The sequence below is a fragment of the Elaeis guineensis genome, chromosome 1 (assembly GCF_000442705.2).
Source record: "Elaeis guineensis isolate ETL-2024a chromosome 1, EG11, whole genome shotgun sequence".
NCBI lineage: Eukaryota > Viridiplantae > Streptophyta > Magnoliopsida > Arecales > Arecaceae > Elaeis > Elaeis guineensis.
Genome location: NC_025993.2, coordinates 103,871,471 through 103,896,826, shown reverse-complemented (window position 1 = coordinate 103,896,826; position 25,356 = coordinate 103,871,471). Strand labels below are relative to the sequence as shown.

The 25,356-nt window shown below is 42.5% G+C and overlaps 1 protein-coding gene across 1 annotated transcript; it reads right to left on the bottom strand.

The window, feature by feature from the left end:
- Window positions 1–12,689: 12,689 nt before the first annotated feature.
- LOC105038204 (uncharacterized) lies at window positions 12,690–13,653 on the bottom strand. Its single transcript, XM_010913929.4, has 3 exons — window positions 13,389–13,653; window positions 13,197–13,273; window positions 12,690–13,011 (listed from the first exon to the last, which is right to left on the bottom strand). The coding sequence occupies exons 1-3, from the start codon at window positions 13,636–13,638 to the stop codon at window positions 12,880–12,882; spliced, it is 459 nt and encodes a 152-aa protein (XP_010912231.1). The 5' UTR covers window positions 13,639–13,653; the 3' UTR covers window positions 12,690–12,879.
- Window positions 13,654–25,356: the final 11,703 nt, after the last annotated feature.

Genomic DNA, 25,356 nt, shown 5'->3' with positions numbered 1-25,356 from the left:
AATATATATTTTCAAAGTTTTGAGAATTAGAGACATGTATTTAATTCTTAAATACTTCTGATCATAGGATCATCATGAGGATGGTGATAGATCTGGATAGACTGATGCACAAATTATTTTTCTCAGAATAGATGAGTCTCTGGTCTACTGTGTAGAGACACAGGATGACGAGTGCGGATGGTTGTTAGAGAACAACTAGTACTGAACGTGACTATATGAGAGATCACTTGAATTTTTATTCGATCGTCAGTGATCCTCTCGATGCTGTGGTTATGTGACTGGTCCTTTGACTTGAGATGATACTGCTGCTCGCAGTGAGACTGCTGAAGTTTGACTGATACATAAACATGAGTCTCAATGAGCCCTTGTAGTGGATGTTGGCGATAGTTGGTCTACAGTAGGAGTGGGGTGCACATCAAAATAGGATCTATCGATCTTGATAGAGAGGAGAAGTCCTATGAAATTTGAAAGGCTAAGTTCAATAATCTATGGTCATAGTAGTGTAATTGATGGAAAAGAATTTTCATAGAAGTCACAATTGGACTTGAACTAATCGAATTTATCATATGACTGATGTTGAGATTTGATGATTTATCCATGACCTGCTATCTAGTCGGGACTCATGATAGAAAGACTAAATCACACGTTAACTATACCTAAAGGTTCATTTTAGTTCTACTGGGTTGCCACTATATACTGCTAGGTGTCACTAGTGGATTGTGAGAACTCACTAGAATTGTTTTGAATTGACAATCCTTGCTGAGTTAGAGTGGAATTATTTCGATCAGTTGAAAAGAGTTTCAATGATACAATGATAGAGATCATTGTATATCTCACTACCAGATAGAATTGAATCTATGGGGTCACACAATAAAGGGATTAGGTCTGAAATAAGTAATTGAGCTTATGAAGTGTCTATTGGATTTAGAGAAATCTTTTGGGTTCATGATAACCTTGCTAGCACATGGTTGGACCCAATTCTTCTTTGGTTGGGATTACTTATTTGATAAGATAATTCTAACTTAATTATCTACTAATAACCTACATGAATAAGATTCATGAGACTCTAATTGTTGGATGTCTAAGGTTATGGATTATATTAATTAAGGGTGTAAGTCCTTAATTAATTTTCTTGATAGTTATTTTTGGACGCCATCTTGATTTGATCAAGTTGGATATGTCCATTGATTAGAAGGCTTTTAGTTCTCTTATAGGGCATCTCTTTGATGTATTTTGAGGTGTCTAATTATGGGTGCAAGGGCTTCAATTGTTAGCACCTAAAGGGTCTCCTAAAGTAATAAGTTGGATAACTTAAGTTAATAGGAAATTCAATGTAAGTAGGACTTGTATTATATAATTGAATAGGATTCAATCTTTGTGCCTATTTAAAGAGATCTCCCCTAAGATCTCTAGAGCATCCAAACCAGTAATCTCACATGTCAAAGGAGAAGTCCCACACCCTCTCTTCCTCTCCCTTTCTTTTCCCTTGGGCATCCTACACCCCCTTTCTCTTGGGATGCAAGTCCTAAAGAGTCCCATGCCCAAAGGCTGTTGGGTGCCTCTTCCTTGCTAGTTTCTAGTATCTAATAGCAGCACATAGCAAGGAGAGAAACTCTAGAGAAGAGAAAAAGAAGAAGATCAAAGAAAGAGATTAAGTGTTGATTGCGATTTAGGCTTCATTCAGATTCAGCCGGCTGAATTTTGGAGAACAAAAATTCAAATTAAAGAGGGCTGCTCCAGGCTGATCCCGAGTAGATACTTTAGAGGTCGGATACTTGTACAGCTAAGAAAGAACCACTTCTCTTTCAGATCTAGATTCGAAGAAAAAAATTACGAAATAGGTATGTGATTTGATCACAATTTGAATTTCAGCATATATCAATTTTAGTATATAAGATAGATCCATGTGGTTTTATATTTTCATGCATACATAATTCAGATTAAAAATATTTTAATCTTATTTTTCACTGTAGTATTTAGAAAATAAAATTTTGAAAACACATATGTATGCATCAAACCTCAAATTCCAACAACATTGACCTTCAAAAAATCGACGGAAAAGAAAATCTGACCGATCCATTCACTAAAGCCCTTACGATAAAGGAGTTTGAAGATCACAAAATGAAGATGGATATATGATACTGTACCGATTGACTTTAGTACAAGTGAAAATTATTGAAAAATATGTTCCAAAGCCAATCTTCAGCCTGTTGACGGTTGTGCTAATTGATATAATTATATATGAATTAATTAATAAAATATTTATTTGATAATTTTTCATCATAAGCTTGTACATCTTCTATATCGAACTTCTGTGCTATGATGAAAGTTCTTAGGACTATTTTAAATCGATAATGGAAAATTTATCATTTAGTCCTTAAATGAGTTCACGACCAAATGATGTGCTATTACTAGGACGATAGACATATCAAGTGTAGATCGTTGTATGTCATATAAGTTGGTTGTCTTCTTAATCAAGGAGCGTGAAGATGCTACTATGGCATGCAGGTAAAATATAGGAGTACATTTCACTGAACATGACCAACTCTGGAGCACTCTGCTGTCAAGAGTCACTCCGAAGGGATATGGGGATAAATGTCCCTCTGACCTGAGATCACCATGATGACTTGCAAACAACTCACTGTGCTTTCATGTCGGACTATCTGAATTTTTAGTTCAGGATCAAAAGATTTTTGGGTACAGTCAAGTACTTGTGAAGTTGGTGCGTGAGTCAAGATAGAATTGACCACTCCAAAAGATTGGAGAGAATACTTTGTGTTTCAATTTAGTAAGACCTTGGCCTGGGTAATCCTTGTGAGGAGTCACAGAATTTATTAGGTTGAGATATATAATGGATGTACTATTAAGAGTTGACAGTTTAAACTCTAAGTCATCCTAGCATTAAGGGTCAAAGAATGAATTATATGGTAACTACATCCAAGTAGGTTCTTGAGTGTTGCTTTACATACATTCGGTCTATCCGAATGTCGGGTACCATTGTTAGATGGTTACTCCGATTGGTACAGAAATATATTTTTATGCTATCGGATTAGTTTCGAACATACGGGGTCACACACACATTAAAAATTTCTCTCCGATCAATGGCCGATCTGAAGAGTCCCACTGGACTGGAACTCTGGTGAAGACTCCCACTGGATGGGGACTCTGGTGAAGACTCCCACTGAATTGAGACTCTATCATTAATGAAGAATTAATTAATAATTAGATCATTAATTAACTCAATTTGATTGAGTATTAAAATCTGGATCAAGTCTAATTTAATTGGATTCAATCAAGTCAGGTCTGATTAGGTTATGAGATGACCTAATCGGTAAGGGAGAAATGATCCTAATTTGATCGGATCTATAGCTCTATTAATTTGCTGATTTGATCAGATTTAATTGAGATTATTGGAGCCTAATAAGATTAGGTTCATTATATTTTATTTGAATCTAATTGGATTGGATTTGAAAGAAATCCAATTGGTTAAATCCTAGAGTCCAAAATGAATGAGACTCTCTCCCTTGCACCACCCAGAAAGACTTATCCTTTTTCTCATTGCACAAAATCAATTTGTGTGTGAGAAAATCTAAAGCTAAACCCCTTTTTGTCATCCTCTTTGGAGTGGATAAGGTTTGTTTTAAATTGAATTCAAAAGGTTTGAATTTAAACTCAAAAATCTATCCCTATCATCCCACTCACCGGCGCCTTATGAAGGAGCCTATTTTGTGCGACAAAAAGGAGGAGCTCCCATATGTTTTCTACACCCAAAATCCTCTAGTATGTCTCTCTTTAAGTCAAAGAAAAAGTTAGAGTTAAATTAAAATTCAAAATAGTTTGAATTGCAACAAACTCCAGCCCTTATCCTATCTGACCTGATTTGTGCGACAACCATAAAAAGCTCACATTTGTGTGTGCCAACCAATCTGAGACTTTTACCATGAGATACCATAGAAAAAGAGGGGCCGAATACCTTTCTTATGGTGTGAGGTTTGGGTGGGCTTCTATCTTCTTTAGTATGAACAAAAGAGGAGACCTATCTCCTCTCAAGTGAGAGATCTAGAACTGTTTTAAAGTTTTTGGATAAGAAAAAATCAAAGAGAAGAGAATCTTCATCTATCTTTTCTCTACCATCCAGCATCTTCCTCTAATTCATCTTCAACATTAAAAAGATCTGAGGCAATCGAAGAAGGAGATTAAATCAGATCCATCATCAGAAGCCGACTACACGATCTAATACTCTTGCGGAGGGTTGATCGGTCTGAGGGATTCGTGTGGACCATCTGTAGAGGTCGAAAATTTGTGCGACTATAAGTGACCAGAGAGGACTTTCAGATTCATATTCTCGATCATGGAGTTTGATTACCCACATTTAGGTATTGGGTTTGAAACCCTGATAGTAGTAGATTAGATCTATTACTAAATGCTGATTTTTGGTTCACATACTTATTTTTTTAAATTTAAATTTTTATGCATATAAATTCATATCATAGATCCATTTATAGGAGTTTTAAGATCAGATCTTATGCATGTATTTATAGATTAAATTGTTTAATCTAATATTTTTTGTTGTAAAAATTTTTGAAATGCATGCATGAAATTCCTGTGCATCCCAACACAAGAGCCAATGGGTTCCTTACCAGATGAGAGGTGTACTAGAGATCAAGTCCCATTATGCTCAAGAGCCGCAAGTTCAGCCTCCATGGCAGTTCTCCAGTTCGGATCTCCCATAGCTTGGGTACAGGTACGGGGTTCACTGTGAGTGGTTATGGCTGAAAAGAAGACATGGTGTGCATCACTAAATATGAAATTAGATATATAATGGAAAATAGGATAGGCCTTACCAAAGGTTACCAAGTTGGCCGAGAAGTCCGATGATTTACCCATGCCAGGAGCATCAACAATATAATCTATCGATCGTCAAGGTTGTCTGCATTTCTGACATGGTTGAGAGTTAGGAGCATTGAGGGATGGGGGCTAGTTAAGGGAGGGAATAATGGGCTCGGCCTCAAATTGGGCCAGGATCGAATCCATTCAGCCCATTGTTGGAGCAGGAATTGGGCTACATTAGATGGAGCTGGGGTGGGTTGGGCCAATGTTTAGTTGGACTGAAAAAACTCAACTTTGATAAGTTAAACAGGCCAGCTTGTACTAGGCTGGATTGGGTCGAATGAGGCCCAGCTCAAATAAGTGGGATGGGTCTGTTAAAATCGAGATTGGGTTGGGCCTAATGAGGCCCAACTCAGTTGGGATCGTGTCTTGGCTCAAAAGAAGATCATTCAAATTCGATTGAAAAGGCTAGTCGAGTTGGTATTTATGAAAAGAAAAAGTATTTTCATGAAAAATAACATCATGAGAAGTGAAAATTTTTTAGATTTAAAAATCAAAAATGCGATATCCCTTTTGATCGAGAGGGTACCCAACAAAAATACATGCATGAGAGCGTGATTCAAACTTATCATGACTACTTTTATGTATATAGCAAAAACTATCGAATATTCGTAAATGATCGTAAAACAGTGTTTTATGAAAAAAAGTTCATAAGAACTTTTTTCATTAAGCTTAGAAGATGGAGTTAAATTGATTAAATAAGTAGTAATTAAAATATATTCATTTTAGAAAGTCATCGATCAGTTTGCTTGAAATCGAAGGGTATGTACAACATTTAGAATGTGTTAATGTTTACGCTCGACGACTCTATTTTGTTGTGGGGTCTCCATGCAAGAGGTTTAAGAAACGATCCTGCGTTCTAAGAAGAATGATTTTAATGGACCAGCTATGAATTTTTGGGCATTATCACTATGAACTTGCTTAATAACACCATCAAAATGGTTAAAAACCATGGCATAAAAATTAACAAAATGTTGATAAGCATCAAATTTTCTTTGCAATAAATAAACCCATGTGGCACGTGTGCAATCATCGACTATAGTAAGAAAGAAGTATGCTCACATGTATGATGGAGTGCGGTATGGTTCTCAAATATCAATATGAATTAAAAAGAAAAGAATCAAAGATTTATTACTATTAAGAGAAAAGGGTTTGCGTGTTTGCTTGGCACAATAACAGACATCACAATAATTATTTAAGGACTCAAAATATTTATTGGCAAGAAAAGATGCTAATTTTAAATTCTTATAGGAATAATGTCCTAACAGCATGTGCCAAAAATCAAGAGACGCAGCAACTTTATTCATAGATACAGACTTTATTATCGATTCCTTAAAGTAGTATAGATCATTCCAGAATTCACCCAAACCAATCAGCTTCCTCATAGCAAGGTCCTGCAAGACATAAAATGAAAGAAAAATGAGACAACACAGTTATGGTCATGGGCTAACTTGCTAATGAAAATAAGGTTACAAGTGAAAGTACTGGGTGCATATAGTGTTTGTCGTAAGGTGATGTTATCGGTTAAACAAATGTCAAAAAATTTAACGGATAATTCCATTGGGCAAAGTGATGGGTAAAGGCTCATGAAGAGGCTAAATATTATATAAAGCGAACTTACTAAAAATTAAGTAGTTCGAGACACCACTATCGGGAATTCAAGTATGATCAAAGGAGGGTCAATAGAAGCCTTACCGACAAAGTTTATAGAGCTATTAGTTTTATCTTGATCGAGAAGAAAAAGAAGCTACTGATATTGCACAAAATTGAGGCCCAAAAATGGAGAGCTCAGTTCAGCCGGCTATTCTGCAATAGATAGCCGATCTAGCTGCTACTAAGCGACTATCATTGCGGACTGTTAAGCGATGAAATTTACCTTGGCTCCCCTCTTTGGTCACTATCGGAGCTGCTACTGTTGTGTCCCTTGGCTCTCGTGTGCCCTTGGGTTGCCAATGGGTGGATATCCATGCAATTAAAAACAATAATCATGCGTGTGATCTATTTTCTTGTAATAATCACAATGCACCTACTTCTTATTTTTGTCACGAGCCTATTCATTACTAAAGATAGCAATCAGTGTAGCCACCTCCAGTTGTAGAACACGAACTCCCACAGCGGCTCATTGTTTCTCACCATGGATAAGAAGTGAATATGCCCTATTTACAGTCGAAAGGGGCTCCATGTTGAGTAGCTGGTCACGGAGGGAGTCATACAAACTTCTAAGCTCGTATAAGAACTAATGCAAGTGTTCCTCTTCTCTTTTGGTCTGAAGTGCCTTTGCTGCTTTACATGAGCGTGTGGGCACTCTCGAGTAGGCGGCAAGTTCTTCCCATAAAGTGTGAAGTCATGCATAGTAAAAGGTGATTAACATATCGTCGCCTTGCCAAAAGCTCTAGATATGAGTTTTCAATTCATGAACATCTGGGGCATTGCCTTAGGAGTACTTTTTTTCAAGATTGAGCCAGATGGCCCAAGTGTTATCCATGAAGGAGATATTGTTGTAGACCTCTATAGAAACGGAACTCATGAAGATTTAGAATGTGATCATTGAGTTGCAAGTATCCCATAGAAATTGATCGGATGATCCATCTACTGGTCATTGGAGTGAGCCATCCATGAAAACAAGCTTCCGCTTAGCACGTAGGGCCGTGAGCATTGCCTTATGCCAGTTGGGGTAGTTGGCTTCAGTGAGGAGGGAAGAAATAATGCCATGGCCCATGTTATCAGAAGATGAGATGTAGTATGGGAAAGACAGGTCGTAAGTTGTACTGAGCCTCACGGCCTATGAAACCTAGACGGGATCAGTCTCGATCTTGCCGGACATGACCAATGATGAGAAGGTGGAGGTCGACGAGCAATAGTCAGGCAATCACTTGTCGAGAAAGTAATAACACCGACAAAGGAACCTTACCATATGTAGTGGTAGTGGGAAGGAAATTTGGCAATATCTTATCATGAGGGACCTAATCGGAAAAGAATGGATCTATTTACTCCGATACCATGTAAAATTTAAATATAAGAGAATAATTTTCTCTTGTATTGAACTTATAAAAGAGGTAACATGTTTATACAAAAAGTTGGCTGCAATTTCTTCTAAAATATATATATGTTTGGTCAAGATTAACCCTTAGAATTAAGGGGAAAAAAAAAGTGCAGCCATAAACAAAAATATTCATAATAAATTACAATAAATTACAACCCTTAATTGCTGAATGTTGCCTTAACAGCCATGAGTGAAAATATTTACAATAAATTAAAACTCATAATTGCCAAATGTTGTCTTAATTGATAGATGTTGTCTAATAGGTTTCCAGTCTGTCTGCAGAATCTGGTGTTCTTAATTGACCAAGGACGTGTTCCTGTTATGAATTGCGCAGTGCATGGTACGCTGGTGGTTACACCCTCCTTGCATGAGTTTCTAGACTCCAAGTAATTCATGGTGCATTATTTGGACCCAAGTAATTTACCTTTTGGGTGAATCCTTGCTTTTGTGCTCTCCAAAAAGATCTGGTATTCTTGTTGGTGGATAGTGGAGAAAGGCGAGGGCACAGTTTTGTCGGTTTCTTCATTCTCCCTCTCTCTCTATTTCACCTATGACGCCTGTGACAAGTTCTGATTGAGAGATTAGTCCTGTTCTATACTACAAAGCATAATGGTACCTGATCCTAGAAATTCTGAGATGCTTAAATGATAATGCAGTTATATGACTTGTAAAAGGTCTTCTTACTTCTTAGTTTCAGAATGATTATGACATCCAATGGACGCTTCGCATGCTGTGGGGAAAAGAAAGTAAAGCTTTTCTTCCCCCTTACTGGTTTCTGTTTTATATGAAGGTGAATGCATGTGGTTAACATACATAGGAATACTGACTTTCTGATGTGCCGTATTTATGCAGGACCAGTGCGCCTCCTTTTATGTATTGGGGAAATGATACTATTGCTATTTATAGAATATATTATTCTATTGGATCTGTAATCCATGTCAAAAACAAGGTTCCATGGAAAAAACAATATGTATTGATGGTTGTAAGTACCAATCCAAATACATAACATATGTACGAGACATCAAATTGGTTGTTGAAGCTATGGCAGGTCATGAAATGCTTTTCTTTCTATAAAACCAAATGATGTATATCTCCATGTATTGATTCAAGTCAGTTAGTTGGATGCAGGAAAGGGCATACCAAATTTTCTATTTTTGTCAAGATTCCTCCAATCAAACTTGACTAAATGCAAATATCGGGCCAGGGTTTTAAGTCTTGGTTGGAAATGATTCATTTCAGTCAAAATGGATTGATTGAGATGGAACCTAAACTGAACCTCAGTATTAGGTTTCAATCAGTCTGGTTGATTAACTGAAACGGATTGCTTTAAAAAATAGTTTAATAGTTGTCATATGGAAGGTCTTATTTTTTATTTGTTTAAATATATTAAGGAGAAGATAAATGATTAATTAAAAAGTCACAGTGCAAAACATGTGCCCCAAGATTAATGGCTTTTTTGAAGATCTAAAATATCAGTGCAAAAAGGTCTTCATTTTTTTGTGATTAATGGCCTTTTTGATTGTTTAAGGCATCAGTGCAAAACATGTGTCCTAAGATTAATGGCTTTTTAAAAGATCTAAAATATAAGTGCAAAAAGGACTTCATTTTTTTGTGATTAATGGCCTTTTTGATTGTTTAAAGCATCTGTGCAAAACGTGTCCTTAAATTCATACTTCCAGAGCAGCTTCAGTGTCATTTAAATTGGCATGCCTGAAAAAGGTCTGAGATAAGCAATAGTGTCAGATGTTTTCCAAAATTATGCAAATTTAAGCTGCTGGCTAGATGGAAGTGCAGGACTGTCATGTGGGCCAGTATATGCTACGTACTTCTTTGGAATAGATCTCAAACGGAGAAGCATGCGAACCAATGGTTCCTGCTGATGAAAGCCAGGTCATGTGCGCTGTATGTGGAGAACCATTAACCATTTGAAGATTTGCTCTTGTGAAAAGGATGAGTGGATGTATAGAGATGCAGTATCAGGAACTTGCCAGATAGAGATGGTGATGACAGAAGCATGAACTGGAGAGTCGGGCAGGCTGTCATCGTGCACGCCAAGTGAAGAAGTTCAACTGAGGGTATAAGAGGTCCTGGGCATCAAAACACAGTACGCTTCTAAACTCAGCTACATTATCTATTCTGTTGGCTTTGTTTTTAAGCATCTGAATACCTATATGAATGTTCAGTTAGTTGTTTGTCCAATTTTTCCTCTGTTTATATGCACCTTTGTTATGGTAATCAAGCTTTGTACCTAACAAAGAACTGACTGCTGTAACAGTTGTGCTGTGTTCCAACTATACTTGCTTAATTGGCTTTATAACCTCTTCACCATTCTTATTAAGGACGACAACTTCTGGTATCACACTGTAAATTTCTTAAAATTCTGTCCTGACATCCATCATTGCTACCTTTGGACGTCTTCCTTCCTTGCTCTGATGCATTGGACTTACTTCTAAAGCCACATCAGTAATCCTGCAAGATGAGTAGCTAGTCTTAGTGCTAAACCAATGGGAGAGAGATTCTCTGCTCTTGAGAGTATGGCATACTTTTAATTTTCAAACTCGAGTGAATGAAGAATTCTGACATTGGAAAGCTGGGCTTGGAAGACAATTAAATCTGCTTATTGTCCGTCAGATAGCAAGTTAAGAGTGGGCAGGAATTTACTGTGCACATGTTATGGTTATGATAACTGGAAGCTAGGACATGGTCAATCAGACGTGCATTGATTGAATTGGAACGAAGCCTTTAGAATGGATTCTGTGAGCCTATGATTACATTTATTGCTCATCATAGAAAGATTCCTAGTTATATAGATGACATGCGTCATATATCGGGATACTTGACTGATTAAAATGTGTCCACTGGTTCTGCGCGCCTGTGGGTTGCAGGACAGGAGCAAACAAAGAGATTATACAGATCTGTGTTGTGAGCCCAGGTAATCAAGGAAGCGGATGCATTAGGTTGAGGCTTGTTCTTGCATGTTACATGTGCATGACAGCAGGGGGTCAGATTTGTGGAGGTTCGCTTTTTCAGTACTTCATGTGCATGCAAAGTGATTGAAAGAGGACCCGTCTACAATTTTGATTAATCAGCGATCCATCTATACTTGTGGGCATCGCCTATATATGCATGCCTTCTGTGTTGTTTCTCGATTGAACCTTATCCCCATTGTTGCCGCTGTCCTCTCCTTTATAATTGGTTTTCGTGGAATTTGTAACGAGACTTGGGATGGATAGAAAAGGAACGGTATCTCGGTGGGGAGCTAGGAAGTATGTTTCTCGCCACCACCTGTTGCTCTCGTACCATATTATACCAGATATTTGATGAGGTGTGGGCCATGGAACAGATATATTCCAGTAGCTGCCCTTCTGATGCCGTGTGGAGAAGAAAATGGGGAATCCATCTTGCTGGCCAGTGCTGGTGCTCAGCTCACCCTTCCGGGTGCATGATTTGTGTGGAATGGAGATCTGAGGTAACCCTCAGTTCCAGCCAAAACACCAGATCCTAATGTCCTCATTTCTCATTGTAACTCATCAAAGAGGAAAGCTACTGCAACTTTTTTTTAAAAACAAAAGATCTTTCTTTCAATGTACTGATCATAGCAATAAAAGGGTATCATGTTGCAGGCACATGCGCGTGACCTGATGCATAGCATCAAGAATCTGAAGCTTTAACAAAAGTCCACCACTTGTGGCATGCTGGGGCCACAATATCACATGAAGAGTTAAAATAATCATATGGACAAAATTCCTCCGTCCGGTAAATCACGGTTAATCTTTCCTTCCTTTCTTGGTGGGTTGTCTCTCTCAGTCAAGTAATCATGGTTTGGTTAATCTTTCTAGTTCGGCGTCTGTTTTGACTTCTTGAGTAAGAAAAAGGTCGTGAGCTGCTGACCTAACGGAGACCCGTGAAACAGGTCTGGCTCGCGGTGATGTCCTACGGCTTGATCTGGATGCTGGACCTTTTAGCCGGCCTTCCACAAAATTGGCCAAAATTCCTCCTCCTACCCTATGTATATCCTTGATTGGTATCAGGCCTACCGGAGCCAGTGTTCCACTCCCACCGCTAGCTACACCCCCATTGACGAAAAGATAAAGACAGAGATAATGGGACGACCACTTTTCTCGGAGAAAAGGTTTCTTGGTTTGATGGCAGGTCACTTTGTCCGGGATAGTGGAGGAGGGGGAGGGGGAGTTGGACGGTGCGACGGGCTTCACGGCATGGGCTTAATTTATCGTCTGAATCCACTCCTTTAAATGATACTATAGTTGAGGATTTACCATCCCGAGCCCCTCTATTGTTATAATCATACACTCCTTCCGGTCTCTTTCCAAAAATTCCAAGGAAGAGACTCGACCAACCACGGGTGTGCTGTTTAACAAAATTAAAAAGCGACAAGACTTCCTCGAAGATCCTGAATCGACCCACATATTAGATGCTAAAAGTGAGAATCGGGACAAAGTTTAGATGCCTTACCCTTGTTATGTGATTTCCATATGGGTAATCTATCCTAAGAGTGTCTTCCCTCCTCCGCGCTCTCTCTCGCACCTTTTTTTTTTTTTTTTTCTTAGATAAAAACTCGGTCAAAATGAGATAAGGCCGAAGGTGAAGACAGAATATGCTGTGTTGATGTATGACGGTATCCCCATATGATCGTATGAGCACCTGTACCACTCGTCTCTCCGTCGCTCCGGAGGCCAGATCAATAGGTGAAAAAACAAAACTAAAGCTCTGGAATAGGTCATATCTGGGCAACAACTGGACAAAAAGAAAATAGTAGTTGCATGTTGAGGTAGTTTCGTTTCACATCATGCCCGCTTACATTACTTGGTAACATGACCACATAGCACACTCCATACTATTATAAGCCTACTCCAGCTTATCACATCACTCGGTTTGGTGAGCAATATTTCACACATAGTAGATACCCATGAGAACAGCGTGTTTGCTCAAGGTGAGGTGTCCCTCTTTTTATATGTCTTATGGCGCTGCGTGTAGATGTAGTCCAAATGGGCCTCAGAGATCATCCTCCTCTTCAAGCATTCCTCATCTTCTTCCTTACACTCGTGCAGTCCCATCAACTGAAACCGGAAAGAAATAAGCAACATAAAAGAGGGGGAAAAAAATTATCGCTCATCATGGTCTTGCAACTTAAAGACAGATAAATCCTGCTCATTTTATGACGGTACCATACTACAGCAATAATAATACAGTAGCCATAAAGAATACTGAGAACAAAACAAGGAAGATTGATGAGTATACTCACCTCCCAAGAATATTTTTCCTCCATCTCTGCTGCATGACCCGGTAGTGGAAGATCATCAACCCTCACATCTTGTCGTCCTACAAGCACGAGAGCAGGTCAGAGGCCAGAAGAAACAGAAGGGAAGATTTCTATCTCATCCCGCAATCAAATGTAGATTGAGGAGGAGGAGGAGGAGATGAAAGAGTTTATCACCAGGTTCTGGCTGTTGGAGGAGACGAGAAGCTCTTGTTGTATGGACGGAGAGGATAATGACGAGGAGGAAGAGGAGGGGAAGCAGCACATGGGAACCAGTGGTACGTTTCATGATTCCTTGCTGCCTAGCTAGCAAACTGTGGCAAGGGGAGATGGGCGGGTGGGTGTGTAGGTCATCTGGGAGATATTTATACACGAGTTCATGCGCACAGCTAGCGCACTCGAGATCAGGGGGAAGAGGAATCCGCATGAGATGAGATAAGAACCCCAAGGACCAAGGACCATAGCCGGCAGTGCAGTTACCAATACCTCATCCTTTGTGTGGGGACCACCCCGCACTTACTCTCTAAACACACACGGACACGCACCCCACGCCCGTACCCATCAGCGTGCCCATGTCATCTCTCGCTTCGCACCCATGGCATGGGGCTCTGAGACATAGCATCAGCAGACAGATAGAGACTGAGAGAGAGGCGGTGGGATGGGTTACCGTGTTGCTTTTAATTAATAAAGCGAAAAAGAAATAGGCAATGATACACGCACCTTCGGGGAGCCCCGTGAAGGAACTTAGTTAAGATGATGGTGGCTCCTATGGATGGATGGAGCAATATGCGGCTAGGGATGGCCATGGGGTGCAGGCCTGCAGTGGTTCTTGGGTGCCTGAGGCATTCCTCTAAAATTTTAATTGCATTGGAGGTATTGATGGTGCGCGTATTGGTTTGGGACATCACCCGCATTTTTTACGTTGCCGTGGACAACGCGCGGGTAAGTCAACGGCTGGACTTTGATGTCAGCCACCTTTAACAGCTGTCATATGTTTGCACGCTCGGCGATAATGTAGTGGACCAACTGTATGCCGAAAAGGTCGAGGACCACCACGACAAAACTACATCAGGCTCCAAATGCTGGTAATTTTATTTCAATAATAGAGCTAAGACTACATGCGTACATGCACTCATATATACATATAATTAATGAGAAAATATCTTTAGCTCACTTGATCTACCATGGTATTTGCCACCGGGTCATTAAAAGAGGAAGGTATGAGTGGCTCAAAATCTCAAATAGACTGCAGCAGTTACTTTTCATCCCATGCATCTGTGTTTGTACAGCTAGCACCTCCGGCTTACCATATTTAACTTTGAATATATAACTTGCAGGTAAAAGCTATCTCATTTTCCCCGGTCGAGCACAAATTTCGGCGTCACAATCATTTTTCACAAAGTATCTGGAAGCAGAAATACTCACACGCAGTCTAAGATAAAGATAAATATATCAGTAAGTATTGTGGTTAAGATGCACCTAGCTCCGCTTGAGAGCAACCTATAAAATAATGCCTACACTGGCTGAAATTATTTTCGATAGAAACCCTCCGATGTTTAAGTTAGAAGTGGAGAGTTGATCGAATAGTAGTGAATTCAAATTGACAGAGTTTCTCCCTCTAGAATTGTTTTATCATCCCCATTCATTTCTCTCTCTTTTATAGGCAAGCGATCGGTAACCGTATGTGATGATTATGCACGGGGGGTCCGCTTATTTCGATGTTATGATGTCGTAGAGTGAGCAGTTAATGCCTACTTAGTGGACAGTTAATGACTTGATTATGGAAGTAACCGTTATGCGCTTACTGCGCTCACGGTTTCTGATAAGCCCACTGAGGGTCGATGGTGCCCACCGATAGTCGGTGTTGCCAATATTATGTCGAAATCGTCCAGCGTGTCACCGATAACATCGTAAATACCAACCGGATGTCAATCAGGTCTGCTAATGCCAACTTGATGTCGAGATATGTTGATGGCGTCGTGAAAGGCTGATCAGAAGTTACCAATCGGCAGTCGACCATTGAACCATCAATAGTCAATCATTAGCAATCAGTCTGATCATTGTCAATCGATATGAATGGTTAAAAGTCGATAGATATTCGACATTGATATCACTAAGCAGTTGGTGTGTTGAGTCGCTGACTTCCTTGACCATTCGGTTGGACATCAGTCGGTGACATGTAGTCGGGTGTTGCTGTGGAGTCGGAGATATCGTCGTCGAGTGTGAGTCGGGATAGCAGAATCAATTGCCCTAACAGTTACCTACCACTTCCAAGTTCAAAGTGACTTGACACATTGGACGATGGAGGTATCTTCTGTTGTGATTTGGCACTGGATTCTGTGGTCGCTTTGGCTGCTGGTATTTATGATTACTGAATCGTCAGCCACTTTATCATTTTTGGAGGTCGTGTAATTATTATTAGACTGTCACTTCAAGGAGATGGTTATTTAATGTTACAGATGACTAGACGGTGGGAAGATATTACTTGATTTGATTTCAGCCGGTCAGGCATTGCCACGCATCAGACAGTTGTTGGCTCCTGGTGATTCACACAGATTGTGCCTTCGTGTCACGATCTGGCAGTCGGTTCATCGAGAAATCCAAATACTGTGTGATACAGATGACGTTACGTGTCGAAATCTGGAGGAGCTTTGATTTACATGAAGTCATCTCAACCATTGAGGGGCCTATATAAGGTCTGCCAAATTTCACGAGGCTTAGGTTCAGCAGAAGAGAGAGACCATCAAGCGAATCCAGAAGGAGCGAGATGACGGTCTCCAAGAGTTGGGGAAGCTGCAGAAGCTACATCGGGCTACGAAAAAGTGGTTGGCACTAGTCGATGCGGAGTCGCTGCTGCAAAGGAGTCAGCGAAGGCTGCTCAAAAAGCTTTGAATCAAGCTGTCAAGGATTATAAGGAGTCCGAGGATTTTGAAGAAGCGGTCCTCGAAGGCAGCCATCAAGCTTATTGGGTCGGGTTCAAAGATTGCCAAGAGGTGATCTTTGCACTTTATCTGAACCTCGATCTGAGCAGCATTCAAGTTGAGGCTTCGGAAGACATTGCCCTAGCCATTGAAGAAGAAGTCGTGCCTATTGCTGAGGTAGTTCTAGCATCTGTTGAGGAAGAGCCAGCCGTCGAAGCCCAAGAGACCGATGTAGCGACAGCGACTGAAGAGATAGCCGATGGAGTCAACGAAAGGGAGTCAGTGTAGCTTTTCTTTTATTTTTGTATTTGGACCTTAGTCTGCTTTTTATAATCCCCTTGACTTTCACAGCAATGAAAGTAAGTTTTTTCTAAGTGTTGAGTACTTACCTTTTCTTTCTTGACTCGAATAATTGATTGACTGATTAACTTTGACGGACTGGAGTCGGTGCTCAATCGATCGAAATCGATGTTATCAGTCGATGTTATCCAACTAGAGTCGATATTTACCGATCAGAGTCGGTCTTTTGCTGATCGGAGTCATTCTTTTGCCATCCGGAGTCGATCTTTTACCGATCGGAGTCAGTATTTTGCCGACCAGAGTCGGTCTCCAATCGGAGTCAGTGTTTAAGTAGCTTGTAGATAGTCGAACATTCAATCAAAGATGTCGAAAGCCAAACATGTCACTTCAAATATTTGTCAAAGACATATCTATTGATAATACATGTGTAGGGCTTTGAGACTTCCACTTTCCTGAGGACCAAGTCTCTAGGATGAAAGACTTTCGATCTGACCCTCATGTTATAGCATCAGGTGACTCTTCTTCGACACTTGCCCTTCAATCTCTTGGTTGGTTTGTGATCATGTCAATCACCCCTGCAATCAGTCTATTGGAAATTTCTACAATCGGTGGTGGGGGTTGCTCTACAGCAACTTTAGACCGTCGACCTTGGATATATTTTTCGAGATACCCTTTGTGAATGAGGTTCTTGATTTCATCCTTCAATTGAATGCAGTCATCGATGTCGTGTCCGTGGTCGTGGTGGAACTAAAAGTATCTGTTCCGATTGTGAGAATGCGGTGGTGCTCACATTGGTGGGGGCCTCCTCACATATTCTTCCTTCTCGATCTCCATGAGAATTTGAGATCGAGGAGCCACAAGCGGAGTATAGCTATTGTACTTGTTTCGGCTCCTTGGTCTTGTCATCGATTATCATCGAGAAGGGTCCCTATCGGATTGTCTTTGACCCGAACCTCCCTCATTCTTGTTCTTCTTCGAAGCTTCTCTACCCTCTCCATCACATCGAGTAGTAGTAGCTTCTTCAGCATAGATGTATTTCTGTGCTCGGATGAGGAACTTGGAAAACGACTTGGGGGCCATCTTATTCAGGGAGTAGGTAAAGTGTGAGCCATGCAATCCCTGAGTAGCGGCTGCCATAGCCGTATCCTAGTTAAGGTCGTAGATTTCCAACATGGTGGTATTGAAACGTGCCACATAATCTCTCAGTGATTTTTCTTCCCATTGCTTGATCAAGAGAGGCTTGCGGAAGTGCGCAACAACTTTCTGCTAGCATGAAATGCATCGCGAACTGCTGGCTGAGTTGATCGAAGGAGCTGATGCTCCTTGGACTAAGTCTCGAGTATCAAGCTCAGGCTGCCTTCTGAAAAGTTGCTAGGAAGGCCACACAGAAGAGGGCGCGATCGCATCCTGGATCATTATAAGAGCCTTGTAGCTCTCCAAATGGTCGATGGGGTCAATGGAGCCGTCGTTTGTCTCCATCTACGGTATCTTAAAGCAAGATGGAATGGGCTCATCCAGGATGTGCCGGATGAAGGACAGCGTCAAGTGGATGCCAAGGTCATCGGAGAACCCACGACCATCCATTTGGATCTGTGCGAATCGACGGTCGAATTTTCTAAGCTTTCGCTCGTAATCATCAAATCACTATCGTTGAGATACTTTCCGTGTTGAATCTTCTCTAGAAGAACTCGAAGGGGAAGAACTTGATGATAAGTGAGGATGCTTCTCCATTTTTGTGCTATGATGGTGAGAGGGAGAAGGAGACCATCGCTCTTTATGGCCGGCACGATCAAAATGCTAGGATGGTTGAGACTGCTGAGCCTGTCGTTCAGGGGGCAGAGAAGGTGATCACCATGGAGCGTGGAGACTGTGCCTTGATGGCACTTTGTGCAGTGCTGGTTCTTCCGACGCCAGTTGCTGCTGTTGCTATTATTATTGTTGGTGGTGTTGAAGGCTGTGCACCACCTCTGTTAGCGAAGTAACTTGCTGCACTAGGACAGCAAACTGCTAAGCATCCGTAGAGACAATCAGATGTGAGGTGCTAGGTTCTGCTGCTGGTGGCAAACAGTCTTCCCAATGGGAAGACTACTTGGCAGAGCAAGTGGAGAGTTGTGCTCTCGTTCTTATCATGATTGATGGCAAAATGATTGTTCCTCCCTTCCTCTAGCACCAATCTGTTGTGGCCAAATCTTCGGTGCCCCTAGCTCTGCTTGAGAGCAACTTATAAAACAACATCCACACTGATCGAAATTATTTTCAATGAAGATCCTCCGATGCTTAAGTTAGAAGTGAGGAGTTGGTCGAACAGTAGCGAATTCAAATTGATAGAGTTTCTCCTCCTAGAATTGGCTTACCATCCCTGTTCATTTACCTCTCTTTTATAGTCAAGCGATCGATAACCATCTGTAGCAGTTATACACGTGGGGTCCCACTTATTCTAGTGTTGTGATGTTGTGAAATGGACAGTTAATGCCTACTTAGTGGGCAATTAATAGCCTGATTATGGAAGTAACCGTTATGTGCTTATTACACTGATGATTTCTAATAAGCCGATTGGGGGTCGGTGATGCTGACTGATAGTCGGTGTTGCCAATGTTATATCGAAATCGTCGAGCATGTCATCGATAACGTAGTGGATATCGATTGGATGTCAATCAGATCGATCAATACCAGCTTGATGTCGGGATATATTGATGGCATCGTGAAAGGTCAATCGGAAGTTATCAATCGGCAGTCTATCGTTGAACCGTCAGTGGTCAGTCATTAGGCAATCGGTCTGATCATTGTCAGTCGGTATAAATGGTTAAAAGCCGATAGATATTCGATGTTGGTGTCGCTAAGCAATTGATGTGTTGAGCCACTGACTTCTTTAACTATGCGGTTGGACATTGATCGGCGATATCTAGTCGAATGTCACTATCGAATCGAAGATACCGACGTCGAGTGTGAATCAGAATAGCAAAATTGATTATCCTAACAGTAAGCATCCTAAGCGGGAATATGTATTAATTAACTTATTTTTTTATGAATATTAATTAACTTGTTTGGTTGGGTACTGATCCACCTTCTGGCAGAATTTTCATTGGCTAGCCTGGTGATTACTATGGCAAGAATATTTTGTCGATTTGCCCGCAGGTCCTATAGTAAAACAAAAACGCATACCCCGGGGTATAATGACTAAATGGCTTCGCAAGTATAAAATTTCAGCTTGGAGAAAGACAAAGGCAAAACATGGATTCTGGTGGGAGTCAAAGCAGAAGATTGACTAGTACAGGCTTTTTATTTTTTGGCGCACGACTGCTTCATTTACCTGACCCAGCAGTCAAAATTTACGTACGTCTACTGCCATTTACGATCCTCAGCTAAGAACCAGAAGCGTTTATACTTTGGTGGTATATGTAGAGCAGGCAAATCATGCCTCATTTCCACGGATTCCTCTTGGAAGAAGGAATCGATGTCGTATTCCGGAGGGCAGAAACACTGCATAGAAAAGTGGAAGATTGGATACCCGTGGGAGGGAGTTCACATTCCGGACGGCGGTGTAATTGGTTTGGTGGGTCCCATCACATCGAGCAGATCAACAGCCACGGGTTTGATGGATCGATGATCGGGATGTGGATGGTAGGCGTAGCTTTATCCCAACAAAGGTACCCAGTGACTGCTTTATATTATTCCTTCCACCTCTCCACGTTGATATATTAGTTGTCATCGATGGCTACAATTCCTTTCGGAAGACTTGGACTCTCAGTTTGATGCAACTATCAGCATGCGTGCTTCCGATTGCAATCTGAGCATCACTGCGATCAAGTGTCGATCGAACCACAAAATCCAATTTTTAGGTTAGATTCTTCCAACGTAAAGCGACAAATGTAATATTAGTATCTTCCGAATATTACAATTAGATCGGATGAGGATTGTGATGAAGGTTATCTTCTGAAATCGAGAGGGAAGGCAATGTTAGGCTCCACAGAACGAGAGTGAACCGTGTTTAGTGCGTTAAGCATACGAGAGATTCTGGCTATTTAATAATAAGAAATGGAGGTTTATAATATACAGAGAGAGAACCGAATCAGCAAGATACGTGTTAAGGACAAGTGCTTATCCTGGATTTGAGAAGGACGTGTTTAATTATCCTCGTGATTGTGGTGTTGCGTTTCGGTTGATGAAAGAGGATCTTCGATATATATTGTATTTGCGAGGGAGCAAGTAGCGACGCTGGGATACGCGTCAGGAGCTGGCAATGGTATTGATAATATTAATGTTATGGTTGCACCCAACAACCTAGATGAGTTCTATCAACTATTTTCTACATCAGTTTTCTTTCATATCATATAAATTAAAATAGTTGGGGCAGAATATGCATGGCATCAACACCGTGTGTTGGGATTAGTATATCAACACCGTCTTCTGCTGAGCATCTTTTAGGATTAGTATAGGCTATTTTATGTGCATTCGAAGCCTGGTCACACTTTCACTTCTTTAGGTGAGGTGGGCTACAGCGGTGAATGGAATATATGTCGACCCGTGAAACTAGCGCCCTGATGAAGTCTTGTGCAAGTATATTTTTTTTAAAAAAAAATCTCAGAATGTTCAAGATTGGTAAAGCGAGTGGAATATAGGCAGCACCAATTAACTAGAATGGGCACAGGGACATCTATCTGTTGCCTAGATAGTTTAGGTCAGCATCGAGAATGGAATCCGGCGTCAAACGCTCTGAGAGTGGATGCTTGAAACGAGGAAAAAGGGTAATTGCATAGTGGCGGCCATTACTTGGTAAATCTAAGCGGGCTTTGATATGACCGTGAGGGGCTCGGGAAGGAAGAAAGAGAGACGTGTCGGACTTTCCAACTCAGCACGCTCTAGCTTTAGAGGCCTTGTGGTGCGTGCGGTCACAGATGCTTTTTTTTTTTTTTTTTTGTGGTAAGAAGTCACATGCTTTCACTGTCACTTCTTCCCTTCCCTTTCTTCCGCCCAAAAGAAGTCTGGCATACTTACCAAAAAAAAAAAGAAGTCTGGCATTGCTTTATGTTACGCTTTTGTGCTACTAATTATGGTCGCATAACCTACCTTCCCAACAACAGCCCCTCCCCGGTCCTCCCCTGCAGGCTGCGAGTGGGAGCTGGGGACCAATTAAATGGTGTGCTGGTAGGATTCGTGCCAGCTCGAGCACATAGGCCATGTCCGTTTCCACCACTTTGCCAAATGCCCATGGCCATCGGGCTGTATCATGCGGTCAAGTGAGCTGTTTCCAATCGCATTATTGGAACACGGCCTACACGCTTAGTCAGATCGTAGTTAGCTAGCACAATATGCTTGACATGGGACGCACCCTCTTAATCTACTCGTGTCACGGTGGATATTTAAGGTTTAATCCAAAAGAAGAACACGGTGGAGATGGAGGGAAGCCATGCCCATCGGGACCCTTGCAACGTGGCGATAGGAAGAAGAATAGCTACCAAAGACGATCATATAACAAAGTACCTGCTGATTTTGAGTTTGATTGCATCGAGAAAGAGATTTTTTAGCCCTCTTATAAGGATAAATTCGAGAGGTCCAAGATTTCAGGAAGAAGATCTAGGAAAAGAGAGTAAATTGCCTTTCCGACTCTTGTTGTTGCATGATTAGAAGAATAAAGCAATCTTTTGATATTTTGTATCTGTCTTTCCTTTCGGCGTGCATCCGCGGGTGAGTATCTTTCTTTGAAAAATTATATAGGGATCACTTCTGATCAGGTCTATCATAAGAATGCGAGACATGGACAAATAGTTTGATTGCCCGGTCTGCAAAAGGGAGGAAGAAACCACTGAGCACCTTCTTTTCCGATGTCCGAGGGCGGTGCGGGTGTGGTATATGATTGGGCTACATAGATTCTCTCCCCAAGAGGCCATTTTGATCCAGAAATTCCTGAAATAGTTGAGACGGAGCGCTGTTTCTGGTGTGTTGAGACTGGTCGGTATTCAAACAGTATATATTGCCCAGCAAATTTGGTTTGCTGGGAATACCCTGGTGTTCGAGGTTAGAAGATACCCAGCTAGATTTATTCTGGACAGGGTTCTAACTTTGACTATTGAAGTGATGGATGTGGTCTCGAGACCCTGACTCTTAACTTACTCAAGAAGCGGTTCACGATGTTTTTATCATTTCTGAGCTCCCTTCCCCGAGGTTTCTAAAGTCAACTTTGACAGCAGTATCAAAGATAAAAATGACGGAACTAGTTTCATCATTCGTAACTCTGCATCTAGATTTGTAGTGCTAGAGGTAGTTATCTTTTCGATCCATCGATTCTTTCTACAGAGCTCTAAGCCGTATGGTTTAGAATCACCTATGCACATTGGATCCTTTCATGCAATCACTTGTCTAATTGAGGGCGACTCGGCCACTGCAGTGTCTTAGTTACATCGGTGTTTACGTGGAGACGTTCGTCACCTCCTATTGCATGACATAACATCTATGTTGTCGGAACATGCAGAGCGCACCATCAGATACATCTTTCATGAGGCTAATACTACAGCTGACTGGATAGCTACATTTGTTGCGGAGCATTCTAGATCACACCTTTGGATTGATTTATATGAGATTTCTATTCCCTTTAAAGGCCTATTTGGATGGTTGGTCCTAAAATTCTATGGGATTCGTGGTCCAAACATCAAAAATAATGGACTATAAGCAGGCCGGGCCATTTGTTTTCAAGTATCCGGAACCACTTTTTGAATGAACTGGACCAAATCTTATAGGGAGAAAAAAATGACCTCAGCGGATCATTTTTTTCTCTCCATGAGATCCAGGCCAGCCCAAATGATCCTAGATATTTATAAAATATAAAGCCTAGCTTACTTATAATTTAATATTTTTTATGGTTGAGCCACAAATCTTATAAGATTTTGGGCCCAACTGTTCAAATAGGTCTTTAAGGATATTTTATTTTCTGATTCTCTTGGATGTATTTATATTAGAAAGAGTTGTGTTGGTGCAAAAATCTACTTGTGCCGGAGAAGGTGGAGTCGAGGGAGTCGCGGTCGCCGTCGGGACCTGCAAAAGAAGTCTAAACCGGAGGTAGGGTTGCTCCGGCAAGACCCTCCGACGCTCAAGTCAGTTCTCTGCCTCAACAAGAATGGAGTGCTCGAACGAAAATTTTAGCAGAATTTTTGGGTGAAAATAAAAGCTTATGGAATAACGTATCTAGGGTTCCTCCCTTTTATAGGCGGAGAGGGCAACAAACTGATGGTGACGCCTGTAACCGTCTGGTAGTGGGCCGCCCGTGGTCAGAAAAAGTTTGTTGCGGCGAGTAGTGGGGTGGACCCGTGGCCATTACCCGGGCGTGCCACGTGAAGTCGACCACGAGAAGCGGAGCGGCGTCCGTTGTCGCGACTTGCCAGAGGATAGGAGAATCGCGCGGTATCCGTTGCAGGGAGTGGAGCAGGGCCGTGGCCATTATTACGGCCTGCCAAGGAGTGATGGAGCCACGTGGAATCTGTCGCAGGAGGTGGAGCAGGGTCGTGGAGTGATGGAGCCGCGTGGGATCTGCCGCAGGGAGTGGAGCAGAGTCGTGGAGTGATGGAGCTGCGTGGGGATCTGCCGCAGGGAATGGAGCAGAATCGCGGCTGTTACTGCAGCGCGCCAGGGGACGAAGGCCTGACGGCTGAAGTCCGGCTGGAGTGTCTGGCGAGGAGAGGTAGTTAGCCATCTGTCCAAGAGGAGCTCGGAATCCGGCTTTCGCAGGAGTTCGGACGGAGTCTTCCTTTAGTCACAGCCGGAGACGGAGTCTGGCTCCCGTAGAAGTCCGGGCGGAGTCTTCCTGCAATTAAAGTAAAGTGTGAAGTCCGGCTCCCGTAGGAGTCCGGACGGAGTTTACCAGCAGTTGAAGTTGGCGATGGAGCCCGGCTCCCGCAGGAGTCTGGGCGGAGTCCTCCTTGCAGTTGGAGTCATGGACGGAGCACGGCTCCCGTAGGAGTCCGGGCGGAGTCCCCCTTGGAGTCGTCGACGGAGCTCGGCTCCCGTAGGAGTCCGGGCGGAGTCCTCCTGCAATTAAAGTCAAGTGTGAAGTCCGGCTCTCGTAGGAGTCCGGACGGAGCTTACAGGCAGTTGAAGTTGGCGGCGGAGCCCGGCTCTCGTAGGAGTCCGGGCGGAGTCCTCCTTGCGGTTGAAGTTGTGGGAGGAGCCCGGCACCCGTAAGAGTCCGGGCGGAGTCCTCCTGCAATTAAAGTCAGATGCGAAGTCCGGCTCCCGTAGGAGTCCGGACGGAGCTTACCGGCAGTTGAAGTTGGCGACGGAGCCCGGCTCCCGTAGGAGTCCGGGCAGGGCCCTCCTTGCGGTTGAAGTCGTGGGTGGAGCCCGGCTCCCGTAGGAGTCCGGGGGGAGTCCTCCTGCAATTAAAGTCAGGTACGAAGTCCGACTCTCGTAGAAGTCCAGACGGAGCTCACCGGCAGTTGAAGTTGGCGACGGAGCCCGGCTCCCGTAGGAGTCCGGGCGGGGCTTACCAGCGGTTGAAGTTGGTGACGGAGCCCGGCTCCCGCAGGAGTCCGGGCGGGGCCCTCCTTGCGATTGAAGTCATGGACGGAGCCTGGCTCCCGTAGGAGTCCGGGGGGAGTCCTCCGGCAATTAAAGTCAGGTGCGAAGTCCGGCTCCCGTTGGAGTCCGGACGGAGCTTACCGGCAGTTGAAGTTGGCGACGGAGTCCGGCTCCCGTAGGAGTCCGGACGGGGCCCTCCTTGCGGTTGAAGTCGTGGGCGGAGCCCGGCTCCCGTAGGAGTCCGGGGGGAGTCCTCCTGCAATTAAAGTCAGGTACGAAGTCCGGCTCCCGTAGGAGTCCGGACGGAGCTCACTGGCAGTTGAAGTTGGCGACGGAGCTCGGCTCCCGTAGGAGTCCGGGCGGGGCTTACCAGCGGTTGAAGTTGGCGACGGAGCCCGGCTCCCGTAGGAGTCCGG

Coding starts and splice junctions, on each gene's coding strand:
- LOC105038204 (XM_010913929.4), bottom strand. CDS start 13,638: ATGCGGATTCCTCTTCCCCCTGATCTCGAGTGCGCTAGCTGTGCGCAT. Junction 13,274..13,388: donor CCTCCAACAGCCAGAACCTG/GTGATAAACTCT, acceptor TCGTGCTTGTAG/GACGACAAGATGTGAGGGTT. Junction 13,012..13,196: donor AGGAAAAATATTCTTGGGAG/GTGAGTATACTC, acceptor TTCCGGTTTCAG/TTGATGGGACTGCACGAGTG.